The sequence below is a fragment of the Passer domesticus genome, chromosome 3 (genome assembly GCF_036417665.1).
Source record: "Passer domesticus isolate bPasDom1 chromosome 3, bPasDom1.hap1, whole genome shotgun sequence".
In the NCBI taxonomy this organism is placed as follows: domain Eukaryota; kingdom Metazoa; phylum Chordata; class Aves; order Passeriformes; family Passeridae; genus Passer; species Passer domesticus.
In genome coordinates this window covers 34,140,541-34,156,984 of record NC_087476.1, presented here as the reverse complement: position 1 = coordinate 34,156,984, position 16,444 = coordinate 34,140,541, and the positions used below count along the sequence as shown (strand labels likewise).

At 44.8% G+C, this 16,444-nt stretch overlaps 1 protein-coding gene and 1 long non-coding RNA gene across 3 annotated transcripts; both read left to right on the top strand.

Moving 5' to 3' along the window:
* The first annotated feature begins 387 nt into the window (after window positions 1–387).
* On the top strand, window positions 388–7,777 carry TENT5A (terminal nucleotidyltransferase 5A). Of its 2 annotated transcripts, none has more exons than XM_064412526.1 (3): window positions 388–545; window positions 1,390–1,897; window positions 2,911–7,777. In XM_064412526.1, the coding sequence occupies exons 2-3, from the start codon at window positions 1,475–1,477 to the stop codon at window positions 3,688–3,690; spliced, it is 1,203 nt and encodes a 400-aa protein (XP_064268596.1). In that variant the 5' UTR covers window positions 388–545; window positions 1,390–1,474; the 3' UTR covers window positions 3,691–7,777. The 2 variants fall into 2 exon arrangements, with proteins under 2 accessions (XP_064268596.1, XP_064268595.1); XM_064412525.1 differs by lacking the exon at window positions 388–545 and adding an exon at window positions 953–1,181.
* Window positions 7,778–10,486: 2,709 nt separating this feature from the next.
* On the top strand, window positions 10,487–14,020 carry LOC135298006 (uncharacterized). Its single transcript, XR_010359965.1, has 3 exons — window positions 10,487–11,262; window positions 12,231–12,466; window positions 13,702–14,020. It is a non-coding gene; the product is annotated as an uncharacterized LOC135298006 (long non-coding RNA).
* The last annotated feature ends 2,424 nt before the right edge of the window (window positions 14,021–16,444 follow it).

Below are 16,444 nucleotides of genomic sequence, written 5' to 3'. Positions count from 1 at the left end.
CGCCGTCTATACCGCGGGGTGCGCACTGGGGCGGTGGCTTAGTCTGTTTTAAATAGTGTGTGTATGTTTTAAATACTATCTGTCTTGAAATAGTATCGGTATGCATATAGTATCTATATGTACTTTAAATAATAAGTGTATGCATGGGCATGTACGTAACAGGTGAAAAGCAGATACATTCATCGTTATTTAAGAGAAAATGCAAATAGAATATATGGGTATGTTTATATAATATGCTTGTCTTCCACATCATTTTTACGGCTCCGCGGTTACCCAAGTTGTACTCTATAGGCGGGATGCTCCTCTGGAAAGCACTGGCTCTTCTGTGGTCTTCGAGATGTCTTTTTCCCCCCCTCGCCGGCGAGGAGGGCGGGCGGGCACGGGGGAAGGGGCCGGGCCGGGGCCGGGCAGGCACGGCGTGATGCCGCTGGGCTGCCGCAGGCGGCTCTGGAAATCTCGGTCAGCAGCCGAGCAGCGCAAACCACACGGCCCGGGATCCTCGGCATCTGCTTGGAGAGGGGCTCTTGCCAAATTCCGTCGCTCTGGTATGAAGTTTGGCTGAGCCTGGGATGACCGGGAATGTCGGGGGGGGGGGGGGTGGGCGGGGGGTAAAACGGCAGAGGAAAAAAAACCCCGGGAATGAATGGCAGCGCGGAGCTGGGTGCCCCGGGCGCGCATGTGGGCACGGCAGGAGCGGGAGGCCCGCGCCCGTTCGGGGCAGGGAGCGCGGCTGCACTTGTTGCCTGCCCGGAGCCGAGCCGGGGAGGCTGCGCCGCGCTGCGCGGGTCTCCCGGCCCGGGGCGGTGCGGGACGGCCGCGCTGGGCGCTCCGCCGGCGCGCAGGGGCGGGCGGCAGGGAGGGAGGGAGGGCGGGAGGGAGGGCGGCCCGCGGGTGCGCGGGGTGTGGGCGGGCCGGGGGCACCGCCGAGGCCGGGCATGCAGATAGAGGGGGCGGGACGCGGGCGCCGTGACTCGGAGCCCCGGAAGCGCGGAGAAACCCCGTATAAAAACTACTGGGGACCTTTCCCGGCCAGAACTACGAAAGCTCCGGAGACGGCGGCAGCCTGCGGCGGCAGCGAGCGGGGCGGCCTCTTGGGCGGTGCGGGGCGGCCTCTCCGTCGGCGCGGGGCGGCCTCTGCCCCGGCGGGAGCGCGGAGAGCGGCGCAAGCAGCGGCGCTGCAGGTCGGGCACCTTCCCTTATCCTGCAGCACCACCTGGCTCCGGGGGGCTTCTTCTTCCCCCACTCCCCATTTTATTTATTTATTTTTTAATCTAATCAGTAGGTGTGTCCCCCCGCTTCCCCACTGAAAGGGACGGCCGCAGGGGAGCGGAGCCCGGGCGCCGGGTGCGCGCAGCTGCTGACCGCTGGCTTTTCCTCCTCTTTTGCCAGGCGCGGAGAGAGAGAGGCCCCGGGGGGCCGGCGGGGAGCCGGAGCGGTGCCTGGATCCAGCCCGGGGAGGCGGCGGCCGCTCGCCATGGCAGACGATGAGAAGGCCGGCGGGAGTTCCGCGGACGGCGGCGAGAGCGCGCACTGCAACGTGCTGAGCTGGGAGCAAGTGCAGCGTCTGGACCGCATCCTCAGCGAAACCATCCCCATCCACGGCCGCGGTAACTTCCCCACACTGGCCATGCAGCCTCGCCAGATCGTCAAGGTGGTGCGGAGCCGGCTGGAAGAGAAGGGCATCGGCCTGCGGGACGTGCGGCTGAACGGCTCGGCCGCCAGCCACGTCCTCCACCAGGACAGCGGCCTGGGCTACAAGGACTTGGACCTCATCTTCTGCGCCGACCTCAAAGGAGAAGCCGAATTTCAGACTGTGAAGGACGTGGTCTTGGACTGCCTCTTGGATTTCTTACCCGAGGGGGTGAATAAGGAGAAGATCACGCCTCTCACACTCAAGGTAAACCTGCCCTGTGCCCAGGCACCCGGAGCGGGCAGGTGTGCGCGCCTGCCTGCCGGGAGTGGGCACCTTCCCCCTGGGGATGGAGTGGTGCGCTCAGGGACGCAGCTCCCCCCACCCCTCCGCGACTCACGGGAACCCCGAGCGATTTATTCACCCCACGCTTAAAACCGAGGAGGAGTTTACAGTGAAGCGCCCTGACCGGGGCTCTTCAGGATCAATTAGCTCTTTCTCCCTGCCGGTTGATTTGCTGGGAGCGTTGTTTTACCTGGGGCGTGTGCCAGGCGCTGCACACCTCTCTCCCAGCCCGGCTCGGCTGCAGCTCGGCGTGCCGGCTCCGCTTCCCGGGTGCACGGGGAGTGTAGATGGATTTAACATCTGCAACAAGGAAACCCCGTCTGCAAGGCATGCTTCCAGCTGTGCTAAGTGCCCCAGTGGGGAGGCATATTCCCTCCTCTAGAAGACACTTCGCTTGAGTTGGTTAGGCTGAATCCAAATCCTTCCAGATTTTTAGGGGGATTTTTTTTTTTTTAATATGCGACTGATTTATGGAACCTGCACTGGCAGGATTGAGGGGAATGAACACTTGCTAACTTGTTCTTTGGGAAGTAGAGAGAAAGAAGTGAAAACCAATAAATAAGATTTCTTTTCAGATTGTAGTAGTGACCTTCTGCATATGGGTGCAGCCATATTTGGCAGATGTGCCATGGACTTAGTCTGTAGGTGTATTTAGAAGTGACTGAACAAAGTAGTGTTGCTATATGCTTCCCTTGCATGACACAGTCCCAGCAGAATACCCTCCCCTGTCATACCCTTGCAGTGACAGCATTTGGAGCTCTCACATTAAGCACTTACTCTGTGGTTTGTATCTGCAGGCTCCACGAAATCTTTTATGAAATGCAAATACGGGGGGGGAGGGGCTTGGGGGGCTTGGGAGGGGTGAGCAGACACAGTGATGGAGAAATTTCTTGGATCTTTGTCTTGATTTGCTCATTTTGTCTTTCTGATTATAGGAGGCTTATGTGCAGAAAATGGTAAAAGTATGCAATGATTCAGACCGGTGGAGTCTTATCTCCCTGTCCAACAACAGTGGCAAAAATGTGGAGCTGAAATTCGTGGACTCTCTGAGGCGGCAGTTTGAATTCAGTGTCGATTCCTTTCAAATCAAGCTGGACTCCCTGCTGCTTTTTTATGAGTGCTCAGAGAATCCGATGACTGAAACTTTTCACCCAACTATCATTGGCGAGAGCGTTTATGGGGATTTCCAGGAAGCCTTTGATCACCTCTGCAACAAGATAATTGCCACAAGAAACCCAGAAGAAATCAGAGGAGGTGGTCTTCTGAAGTACTGCAACCTTTTGGTAAGGGGCTTTAGGGCAGCCTCTGAATCTGAGATTAAATCCCTGCAGAGATACATGTGTTCGAGGTTTTTCATTGACTTCTCAGACATTGGCGAACAGCAGAGAAAGCTGGAGTCCTACTTGCAGAACCACTTTGTGGGATTAGAAGACCGCAAGTATGACTATCTCATGACCCTTCACGGTGTGGTGAATGAGAGCACAGTGTGCCTGATGGGACATGAGAGGAGACAGACTCTGAATCTGATCACCATGCTGGCCATCCGGGTCCTAGCCGAGCAAAATATCATCCCCAACGTGGCCAATGTCACCTGCTATTACCAGCCAGCCCCATACGTAGCAGATGCCAACTTCAGCAATTACTATATTGCCCAGGTTCAGACGGTGTTCCCTTGCCAGCAGCACACATACTCTACTTGGCTGCCCTGTAATTAAGAACTGAAATTAGTAGACCCCGTGGAGAGAACTTTCTCTAAGATGCAGGAAGGGGTGACGGGTCCCTCTGAAGTGGGGTGTTTTGTGCAATGACGATCTGCTCTAGTTTTCAAGCTTGGGACAAGCTTGTGATTTTTCTAATAATTAATGGGAGCATGATCAAGAAAGAGCCCCAAAATAATTGGATCCTACCCCAGAGCACAAGAGGCCTGTCATTAAAAGCAACCAGCTTCCCCTGAAATAAGTGAGGGAGGAATGCTTGATGACAATATGGGTTGGCAATATCTGCTCCCATAGCTTTGGCATAGAGAAGGTGGGAAAGCCTTATTTTCTTTTATTTTTATTCTTACTCTAGAATGGGATCTGCAAAAGGGAGAATAAGAAAGAAACAAAACACAAAAAAAAAAACAACAAAAGAAAAAACTTCACAAAAAACAGTTCTTTATATATTCAGGAGTTAAAAGTTAGAGGCATAAAGCAGAGATAAGCTGAATAAAGTTGTATATTGGAATTACTGCATTTGGGGCTTGCAGCAAGTGCCGTCTATGGATTGACCATGTAGAATGTATAGCTTGCTTGACTAGAATGCTTTACCAGAAACAGCTTGCTCCAAATGAACAGTAGTGGATTGGTACAGTTATAGAAACAGAATCACGTACGATGACAAAGTCCATTATTTCCAGCTGTGTGCATGCCTCACATTTTAAAAATGTGAGAATGCTGGAAAACCAGCTGTGGCAAGAAGTAGATACTTAAGGACCAAAGATTTCACAAAAAAGTTATCCAAGCAAAGAAGATACAGTAGAGTATATATATATAAATATATATATATATATGTAAAAGGAGATGTTCCTATATTTGTACACACCAATAGTAATCAAAAGTGCCTGATGCCTTCATAAAATTTGAAGTGAGAAAAAAAAATATAGTTTTGTGGTTTAACCATGCATTTTGTTTTATCAGGGACACAAGGATAAAAAAAAAAAAGCAAACCAACCCATAAGCTTGTGAATAAGTGGTGGAGGAAATGCCCTATTTTTTTTTCTTGGCAAATACCTGTATAGAGTTAATGTTTTGTCGGTGTGCTATTATCCTAGGTACGTGTGTGTATGTGTGTATATATGTTTGTGTGTGTATATATGTACATGTTATTGGTGTATATCTATATATATACACACACAATATATATTAATGTGGTCTAGGAAAATGTAGCAATTAAGGAATGTTTAAATAAAGTACTACTTGTTTTCCAGTTTGCAACAGGATGTCATAGGACAGTGGGCACCTTGCAGTGAAATTTTAACCCACACCTGAGAAATTTGGAGTAAATGAACCAGTCAGGATTAAGGTGGGATTCAGATAATGTCTTTGGTTGCAAGAACAAGGATTACAGTAATTCATTGGGTTGCTTGTGAGCCATAATAATTCCACAGATGGAGAAACATATGACTAGCTGATTTTTTTAACTGTTTTGTACTGTAATGCCATTTTGACATTTAACCCACTAATGTTGTGACTGCATACCTCCATGATGTGTAATTTCAGTGAACGTGGATCAAAGATAGGTTTATTTAAACCCCCTGACAGCTAAAGAATATTGTATTAGTTGGTAATTTGAACACTAATTGTTAATATTTAAAGGAGTATTTTTAATAGAATGCATTATGCATTCCAGGACCACTAGAATTTAGCAAATGTGAAATGAACCCTTTTTAAGAGTGTTGCACGATTGCTGAAAATTATATTTTATATATATATTATATATATATATATTTTTATGCAAATATTAAACATCTTTGATCTGGTTGTCACACTGCATTTACAATTTTAGTACTGTACTTTATTTAAATGGAATCACTTTACATTGGAACAATAGCTATTCACTTTCATTTCCTCTCCCGAAAGACCAGCAGGGGGGAAAAAAACCAACCTCCTCTGCTGCTGTTTTCACTTCAGTGCCATCTCAGAAGGTGTTAAATTCTTTGTTGTGCTTTGAAAACCTAATGACTAAGTGACACTTGACTCTGATAGTTTGCTTTTTCTTTCTGAGGGAGGAGAAAAAAAAAGGGAATTCAGGCTTTTGAAGGAAATCCGTCTGTGCCCTGCCTGGTCACAGGCACGGTCTGGCGCTGGAGTCAGGGCAGAGGCAGGGAGAGGGCTCGTGTCCTGGCAGTGTATTTTCCCTATGGAGTGAGTAAGGTACATCTATTTTTGTCGCGCTTTGTACTTTTCACTCTGCAGGCACTTTAATAGGAACCCGATTTGTTTACTGAAGCACCTTCCCTGCGGGTCCTTCAGGAAACTTAAAAGCTGGTCCATTGCCATTGCTAGCATTGACGTGCAGACCTTGTCCCCACCTTCCCTTCCTTTGGTGCTGCTTCTTGTCCCGGCGAGGTTCCCTGCAGCCCGCTGCAGGCTCCGGGCTGGGTGCTCCTGGCCCGCTGCTCCTGGGTTGCTAGCGGAAGCGAGCGGAGGGCTGGGGAAATAGGATCAGCTGGTAATGTGGTATGTCTTCTCTCCCACAACTATTTGTGGCAAATAAATGACTCATCCTCCCTTTAAAAGGGTTTGAGAATCTATAGCTGTGCCACAACCACAGAATGCTGATAATACATGATACAGTGCTGTTTTTCCTTTGAAGGACCCTTTATTTTTGCCATTGCTTGAAAGAAAGTTTTGAATTACTTCCTCTCAGCTCAAATCTAATTGTGGGTTGGGTTTTTTTTTTTTTGATTGACAGCAGCTAGTTACCTTGTAGTGCATACAGCAGGACTCTGAGCTAAACTGCACCTTTTGGCATTTGCATTTTGATACATATATAATATGTTTTTATATATATTATATAGGTATTCCAGATCTGTTTTGCATATGTTAATGATGAAGTGGTGGAACTGGTGGAGCTTTGTTTTATTTGTGGCTGGTGGCTTAAAATGTGCCTGGTGTTAGAGGTGGGAAGAAGGCATGAGTTCAGGCCAAGAGTAAAATAAGAACCCCTTTTCAAAGCTGGTTTATTTCTGTTGTTTGCACACCTTTCCCTCCATAAAGTCTGACTTCTTTTTAACTCTTTTTTTCCCTCCTCTTCAGCACACTGGTACTTTTAAAGTTAATAACCGTGTTCTTGCTTTGTAGACTTGATCTGTCCCATCCAATCAGCTGTAAGGTTAGAGCTTGTGCTGCAGAAGACAGTGCCCCTTTTAAAGAGCTGAACTGATTAAAGACATTGACCTGATTACAGTAAAACTGTTTGTGCCACCACTGAATTTCCTGCTAACCAACAGGGCGCTAAACTTGGTTAAATGTAACGATCGTGAAACAACCAAGAGCTTTTAAATGGGATTTTTCTTCTTTTTTTTCTTTTCTTTTCTTAGATGTAGCTGTCCTCTCAAATGCAAGAACATTTCTCCTAAAAATAGAAGGGCAATTAGAAGACCAAAAAGATGATATTTTTCTAGTTTCTTGTATTGCACTTAAAATATTTTTTATCTTGCACAAAGGCCTTCACAGAAATCCTTTAAACAGCTCTTACTAAATGCTTGGTTTGCATCACATCGGAAGCTCCTACCGGTTCAAAAAAGGCGCTTTTTTTAATTGAGAAAATAAAGTGTGATAGATAAAACTGCACAGAAAAGGAAAAATTGTATTTGCATATTCAGCTCCTATCTGAGTATATTCTTTTGTACGGTTTTCTTTATGCAGAGAATTTCCCTTGCAAGAAAGAAAATCAGTGTACTGTTTTGCTGTTGTAATAGTGGTTTGCTAACAAAATAAATAGTAAAAAAAAAAAATAGCCTGCAAATTTCAAGACATCTTGGCTAAAGGCACTGCAGGCTCCTGCAGTCTGTAGGAGTCTGTGCAGATTTGCTTTCCCTCAAATTTCCTTACAACTGTTGCCTTCTGCAAGGCATCCTGTTGCAGCAAACTGCTCCTTGGATTGCTCTTTTGGAACATTTTGACTATAGGCTTTGTCACAGACAGAAAAAGAGCTGATGGAAAACAGACTCTAGAGGGAACAGATTGTGAATTTTGTTTACAGCATCCAATATTTGGATTTTTTTGTAAATAAAAAGAAGTTATTTTTTTCTATTGATTTGTGTCTGCTGTCTTCCATGTCTGAAATAGCTCTGGCCTGCTCCTACTGAATACCAAGTTCGCTTTCATTAAAAGAGGACAAGGGCAGCACTTTTCTGAGAAGAGTAGCATTCGGCTGCTTTCCGATTGGAGCACAGAACATTTTGAAAAGCCCTGCCTCGTGCCAGCTGAGTTTGGCTGGCTGTACTCAGCTGCAGAGGAACCTCCCCAGCCACTGCCAAAAATACACACTCCAGCACCAGTTGGGCTGTGCAAATGGTCTGAAACACGAAAAGGAACCAGTGCCATGGCAACCCCACGCCCTCACCGCCCTCCCAGTGTAGGGACAGGGCATTTGTGATGGCTGTGATCAGTGCACCACAAACCACCATGCTGGCAGGAGTGACGGGGTCCTGGTGTCCTTGAGGTGTATTTGGTAGGGGCTGATGTCTCCACCTTGCCATTTTGGTAGGTCTGGGGGCAATGCTGTGCTGCTGCCTGGGTTTAAAGGTGGTGCCAGCTCTAGGGGATGGGGTGCTGCAAGTCCTGAAGCTTGGGGCACTGCTGGGGAGAAGGGATGCACATGCCTGATGGATGCAGCTGCTGAATCATTCCACTTCTTCCTGCAGATTCAATGTTTACTCTTCTTCCCTGCCCTACAATGCTGCCCTTGTCAGCAGAGGTATTTTCTGTTTTTTATGTTTGCAGGAGAGATGCCTCAGTAATGAAGGCTAATTTCCTCAAACAGCACTTCAAGGGGATATGAAATATTAATTTGCAATGCTCGTGGCAATACTTTTTCAGCCATGGTGCCTCAGACTGACCCAAATTTGAAAAATACTGGCTAAGAGTGCACTATGTAGCTCTTACTAGGCTCATTCATATACTGTGCTGGTCTTGGAAGTCTCAAACTGGCTCAGTGGGAGTGTGAATATGCTTATTGTAATGATAAGTGAACCTGTACTCCTGTGTAGAAAAAACAACCAAACAAGCTGGTGGGATTGCTCATTTTTCCAGGCCCAGGAGCAGCCCCCTTGCCGAATGCCGGGTGCCTTCTGCATAGTACCTCTTTTGAAATCACCTGGTCAGGAGGGGGGTGCACTCAGCATCCCTGCCCATACAGCATCATATTTCCTCCCATGTTACTGCCAGAAAAAGGAGGGGCACGTGGCCTACCCTTTCCTCCTGTTAACTTGCTCAGTTAGGGAATATTTCAGGCAGTTTGACAAAGGCAGCTACCCAAAGACACAGATGAAAACTGGGGGATTGGAAATCATTTTAATCTAAATGCCTTTGCTTTTATCTCAAAATCAAAGTCCAGATGGATGCTCCTATACTTTGGAGCAAGTTAATTCCCATTTCTCTGCTTGGATTTGGGGGGATTTTTTGGAAAGCACTACTAGTTGAGTGGAGCGTTGTGAGTCCTCTTTCCCAAACTGAGAAGGAGTGTGATGCAGACACAGCCAACTGAGTGCTCACTTTAGGATGCTGTGATTTTCTGGAGGGAGGAAGCGGTCAGTACTGAAGAGGAGGGAGGCCGAAAGCAAAGTGGGACAGTGGAAATCACCTGAACAACAACACTGTGGAAAGCTGGAGGACATGCTGATAGATTACAGTAGGAGAGGAGAAATAGCTCAAGTCTTTAACTTCTGCTAAAATAAGTCAGATCAGAGAAGCTGTCACTTATCAAGATAAGTTACAGTCTGCGGTTTTCCTTGGCTGCAGCAACACATATTTATTTTATTGCCATAAAATAAAGTACGCAGGAACCTCTTCAGTCAGGAATGAAACTGAGTTTCTAGTTTTTATAGAATTATTTAGGTTGGAAAGACCTTTAAGATCACCATGTCCAACTGTTTACCCATCACTACCAAGTCCACCACTAAATCATGTCCCTAAGCACTACATCTGCTTATCTTTAAATACCTCCAGAGACGGTCACTCCACCATGCTTCTTAGGGCAGCGTGTTCCAATGCTTGACAACTTTTTTGGTGAAGGAATTTCTTCCTAATATCCAACCTAAAGCTCCCCTGGTGCAACTTGAGGCCTTTTGCTCTTGTCTGTGAAAGCTCTGCAGAGAGTTTTGTAGAAGTTGCACGCACCTTTTCCCCAAGTGCCTGAGTGGATCTAGTCATGCCTTCCTGAAGCTGCCACCAAGCAACCTCCTCCCTTTTTTTTATGTTTTTTAGTGACATTCAGTGCATGTGGCTCTATGAACTTAGGTAAAGCACAGCTATATGCTGTTGCATTGGAGCTGGTGTAGTTTTGCAGCAATGCCTTGAATATCTACAGATGTGTGTCAGAAGCAGCTCTGCAGTGGCGCTCTAGTCTGCACAAGGATCGAGAGCACAAAATCAAAATCTGTACATTAGAGAAGAAATATTCACTGTTCAAAAGCCTGATAAGCTATCGTGAACAGACTCATCTCCTACATACTTACATAGACTTGGGTTGTCCAGAGAGTGTGTTTTGTGGATGCAAAATTTCACTATTTCATGTGACTGTTGCACCAGGATATGCAGTGACAGTACTTTGCAGAAAATTTTCTTTTTTGCATTGTTTGGGAAAAAAAAAATGTCCTAAATACACACCTAAATATTGGGTGCACAGCATGAATATTCTCCGTGGTGAAAACATTCCTTAGATTCCCATAATGGCTTTGAGGGCACAAATTGCTGTTTTTCAAGAGGACATTGTTCTTAAACATAGTTTTCCTTCTGTTGAACTTAGGGGTGAAAATGTTTTATGAGTGAACAACTCTCCTTAGTTATATTTTCTTCTTGAAAATGGAGACATCCAGAACAGCCAGCAGTTTCAAAAAATGAAACTCTCTTGTATGTAAAGGGTCTCTTTTCTGGAGTTCATCCCTTGGGGGTTGTAGAACAGTCTGCCTTCTAAAGTCACAGCTAAAGACAGTAGACAATGAATGTCCTCTGGAGATGTCCAGCTCATCCTTGTCTGTGTGTGTAAGTGGTCACCTCTCTGCAGCATGAACGAAGGTGGTGAGGGGTGCCTGGAGCAGGAAGACAGGCACTGCTGAGGGAAGTGTACATGGCTCTGTGATAGTTTTCTCTCAGGAAATGTGTTCCTTAGTAAATGTGTGCTTGAAGAGGATTCACGTGACTGCAGTAACTGCATGGCTGTTGTTTTAACCATGTCTCCCTTTCTTGGCTTATTCTGTCAATCCAAGACATCTGTGGAAGTTCCTGCAGTACATTCTGATGTGGAACAATAATTGCAAGGAAACCTTTCTGCAATCACATCCAGTCTTAATTTAACTAATGCTTTGAGGAAAAGATAAAGCCATGGTGCTTTTGCTTTTTAGTCTTTTGTCCTTGAGTAGTTTCTCACAGTTTCACTTCTGCATTGCTGTTCTCTGCTTACTTTTCTGCTGCCTTCTCGTCCTGATTCTTGCAGAAGAAGGAGGGACCAGCCCCACACACTTCTCTTCAGACTGTCAGTAATTCTGCTGCTCTCTGGTGTTTGAGAGCCACTGATGGAAGGTGGGTGCTGGATGGGTCATTAGGTGAGGTTCAGCAAGAGGAGTGGAATATCTCTGTGCAACCACGTGTCCTGGCTATCTTGGGAAATGCTCTTCAGAAATATTTGAAGCCAAGCTGTCCACTGGCAGTTCTTCATGACAGGGAAATTATTCATACAGCCTTATACAGTTACTTGAACTTCTCAAGAAGTGCAGAATAACAGTTAAATTAATTCAAAATTTAGTAAAACAACAGTTATGGTTAAATCGGGGGAAAATGCACTACAGGGCACTTATTAAAATGTCAGCATGCAAACTAGTAAGAGAAGCTCTTCCTCAGTATAAAATACTTCCTTGACTATACTGTTTGGGCGTCAGCAGGGTGTTTATACACTTTGAAATCCAGACACTTGGATTTGGTTTAATTTACCCACTGAAGAACAGTTTGCATATCTTGCTCCTCACCTCAGTCTTTGTTGTTTGGGAAGCAACAAACACATGATTGGGGTCTGCTTTGCAAGAGTGGTGTAAACTATGACTTGACTGATTTATGTAAGTGCTGTTTATAAGTAAAACCCTATAAATGTCAGCCAGTGGCAGAAGCGAAACCAAGAATTTGGGCTTCCTTCTCACCAGCTGTGAACAGTTCTTTTGCATTTTTATGGAACTATAAAATTGAATAGTGCATCTTCTGTAGATGGAGCTTTCTGACATGCTTTTCATTTCTTCCCAACCCTCTGTCACTAATAATGTCAAATATTTAAGGCTGTATTTTCTAGTATGGCAAAACCATCCCTGCCCGTTTTTGCTGAAGTCATGGACCCCTGTGGGGTCACACAGAGACATTTGTGCTGTGTGCTAGGTGCTTTGGAAGCAGCATCTCCTTTGCTGCATCCGTCATAGCTCTTTACATATGCCATACTTCATACCGTTATTTAAGTCACAGAAGTTCCAAGAACTTGAAATTAATCAGTTTTCCTCCAAACCTAGACCCAGACAGCCCCAGATCTGTCAGCAGAGTCTTACAGACACAGCTTGCCACGTGCCATTCTCTGCCCCAGGGAGAATATCTGTATCTGATGATTACAGCATCCACCTTGGATCAGGCTATGGCTGTTGCTCTTATGAAGACAATGCATTTGGCAGCAGAGACTCTGCAGAGCTGCACTGCTGGCTATCCCAAAGGCTATCTACTAAGAAGAGAGAAAACACAGCTTCCAATTGTGGTAGGAACTACTGTCAGTCTTTCTGAGAAATGCACACACAATATTGGCTCAACGCTGGACACAATATATTTGCTTTGTGGAGTTTTGTGGGCAGACATATTTTCCACAGATCATCTGTTGCATCACTTGCATTTTAGTTGTCATGGGTGCATGTTGTTGACCAATGCACATGGAAGTGCTCTTTAAACTCTGCTCTTTGACTGCTCAGAGGGTATTCTGTATAGCAGAAAGGTACCCAGCAGATATTGTTCACTGCTAAAAGCTCCACCTTTGGTGTCAAGACATTTTCATGATAGTCTTCCCTGTGGGATAAGGAGTGTTCATCATCACAGAAATGCCCTCCCACAGCAGTGGGAACATCCATGAGTGACGGGAAGCATCTGATGAAATTCCAGCCAATGCATGAGACACCTGAGCAGAAGCTGTGGAGTCAAGAGACTCTTCCTCTGGCTTTAGGCAGTCTCTGCATGCAGCAATAGCAGCTGCCTCAGTGATTGAGGAGGCATGTGGGGAGCACACAATGCAGATTTGGTGGCTGAGCTTGACCTGAGCATTACTTGTTACTTCTTTGTTGTCGACTGTTTGTTCTGCAGTAACAATCAGAGGGCATGACCAGGTTAGGACCCATTGTACCAGGCCCTGTGCAAACACCCCTGTGTAAGTCCTGTCCCTTAGAGCCTCTCTGTGTGGAGATTTGAATGAGCTTATTTTTTCCTTTAGCTGTCTCACAGTAAGTCAACTTATTTCTTAAGGCAGGCTCTTGTTTTTTTTTTAAGAAATGGAAAATAATGTGCAAAAATTGTTCCCAAAGAGGCAATTTTCATGAAATATTATGGAATTTTGTAAATTTGTTCATCTGCTAAGTCTGTCATGTCATAATCTCAGCTTGCCTTCGTGAATAACTGAACTCAGTTGTTCTCTTAAAAGGCTGTGTACTGGATGCAATACTTTTTTGTCAGAGACCTGAAATCAGTTCTATAGTCAATGCAGACACAGGTGCATTTCTCTTCCCTCCATTTTGAATTTCAATTACTTCAGGAGGTGAAACGAAACAACTGTGGAGTAGTGTGCAGTGACATTAAATGACTGCAGAGCCACAACCAGCAACCCTGCTGAACAAACTGAGCCCACAATTGGAATTTCTTGAAACTGTGCTTCCCCCAAATGAGTGGGTGTCCTGACTGGGCTTATTGATTTTTATTTCTATAAAGGTGATACTTTTTTTTTTCTTTTAGGCTGGCCACCAGACAAATGCATGAGGGTAAAGGAATTTCCTTAACGAGTAAAGACTGATCACTTTGCAGGATTGCCTGCATCAGTCAACTGGTGAATCCACATCCCTGTAATACTCACTGTCATAAATCTACAATGTCCCAGGTTTAAACTGATTGAAGAGACTCACTATCCTGGGACACACAGTTTCACTGAATGTGTATTGCTTCCTGAATATATCAAACTGCAGTGTTTGGAAAATTTTGAGCCGTTTATGGGCAAAAGTTGCTAGAAATAAAGTTTAGTTATGGAAGACCATTGTATATAATGAGCTGAAGGGAAAGGAAGCCTAATAACAGTCCTTTATGTAATTCAATAAAATATTTGAAACTCAGCTGTAAGTCTGTGACTATGGCAGCTCCCACAAGAGCCGTGGACTGTGGTCATGGTGTAGTCTGTGTTTTCACCATCATTCCCTCTTTTCTGGGTTTATATTTCAGCTGTAAAACATCTGTCACAAATCAGGTGAGTCCACACAGGGCTTAAACCCACAAAAGGCAAGAAATTCAGACTTAGGGCTGGAACTCCCTGTCCTGCCCCCCTGACAGGCTCCTGCACTGTGTCATGCTGCCAGTTGGGAGAAGTGGAAGCCTGTGGGCAATCTCCTCCATGAAGCTCTTATTGTAGCTGCCTAATAGGAGCTATTTTTAAATATATAATCCACCTCTTCCACCCCAAAGTTTAATGCTGTGCGTTACCAAAAGTTTGGCTCATGCCTCTGGTGTTCTGATAAACATTAGTGGAGTGGGCATTTTTCATGAAAGCTTGGCATGAAATATAGGAACTTATTCAAATACGAACTGTATTTGCTTTCTGAAAGACGTATGGATTTCTAATCAAATAATTTGATAGGTATCGTTTAAATAACATGCCAAGAAAGATCAGAAGGATAACCTTTTTTTGAAAAAGTGTTTCAAATATTGCTCATTTTAGTTGTGCAACAGACAGAAACATTCTTGTTTGGAAAGGTCAGGCTAAGACCTATTTACTTTGCACCAATAATTTTGGATCCAGCTTTTCCTAAACATAGCAAAAGCAAAAATTGGCAAATCTAAACAAAAATCCCACTGATTTTTTTTGGGAAGCAGCTGCTTCAATAATCAGAGATATGGCCAGTCTACTGTAGAAAATGTCCTTCTCTTGTTCAAGCTGACTTTCCCAAAGATCAGGGACAGCTCATGGCTCAGATTCCCTACATAGCAGGAGGCTAATGTAATTTCTGCTCTCTTCTTTGGACAGATGACAGCAAAAATCACAGTGGCTGGTGCCCTGTTCCCTTGAAGGAGGCTTGCAATAGAAAGTACAACCTGCTACTTTGTTCTTTACTCTCATCACCCCAGAGCTTTGAGGGCAGAATCCATTCTCAGTTTCCACAGCCCTTGCAGGATGCTGGCAAGAGGAGCTTGGAATGAGTGTGGTCAGGTCACCACACAGTTGGCCTTGACCTGTGTAGTAGCCATAGTGTACACCTAATTTGTTGGACGTGAAGCAGGGGAAAAGTGATTTATGAAATCCTTTTTCAATAGATCTGGATTATGGCAATTTTCTTCTTACAATGAAGAGGTGGGTTTTGATGGAGCTGTAGGAAGAAACAATGTGTTACTTGAGGGGAATCCGGGGTATGGGATTTCCTACACTGCTTATAATGTGAGGTGAGCTGGCCAGGGTTTTCAGGCAAGCCTGCCTGGGCTCTTTTCCTATACTGAACATACAAGAGACTCCAGTGTCATGTGGCTCACACAGCACTCCAGCAGCTGCCCCCATGACAGGTCATGTTTCTCTCAGGCTGTCATGATTTTGGATGTAGTGACCAGGGCAATTCAAACACACCTCCTCCCATCTTTGCACCCAGTTAGGGACTTGAAATAAAAAAGAACACACCCTGGTGTGCAGGGAAAGAGATCAAGGGAAATGGTGGTGGGCTGCCATGATGCAGAGCTGAGCATCTCAGATACCATGGAGAGCAGCACTGGTGTCAGGAGAGGAAATAGTAAGTCAAGAGCTCAGTCAGAAAAACACTTTTTGGCTCTGGGACGAAACCTCGGAAGGCACATGGGGACAGAAAATAGCTTAGGTTAGCACTGAAATGGAAATTAATAGAAGGGATAGAAGATGCAGAAAATTGGTACTGAAACAGGGTATTTAAAAATAATTAAATAATCAGTTTTCTCTGTCTTAGCTTCATTTGAGACATTTTATTACATCTTAAAGAGAACAGATAATTTTATTGTAATTTATTTTATTATTTTAAAAGATGCCTTTTATGGTATTTTAAAAAAGTAAATGTAGAAATGAAAAATGTTATTTCCAAACTATAATTATATTAATTCTTATGACATTTTGTAGTCTAAATATTTATCTTAAGTTGTGGGCAAAATTTGTTTCGAAATAGCAAATTTTTCTGACAGCGAGTGCATTTTTATATGCATGCACACACGTGGCAGTAAGAATATGAAGATTGAATTATGTATTTTAGGACTTTTGTTTCTGCTTTTAATTATATGATTTAAAGAGCAACTTAACTATGGCCTATTCAGCTGCAGTTCAGTGACTTCTGTGCAAAACCAAGGCTTTTCACTGGTGGTCTCGTGCTTAAAAGAAGGAAGCATGTGCTAACAAAGCCTTCTGTAGTGAAACTTCCTCTGCTCATCATCAAAAATTGCAGAGTTAGCACATGTAGCCCTTCCCACCTCCGAGGGGAAGAGT

Excerpts from the sequence above, each read along its gene's own strand:
- TENT5A (XM_064412526.1), top strand. The coding sequence starts at position 1,475 with ATGGCAGACGATGAGAAGGCCGGCGGGAGTTCCGCGGACGGCGGCGAG. Across the intron at positions 1,898-2,910 it reads TCACGCCTCTCACACTCAAG|GAGGCTTATGTGCAGAAAAT; the intron begins GTAAACCTGCCC and ends TTCTGATTATAG.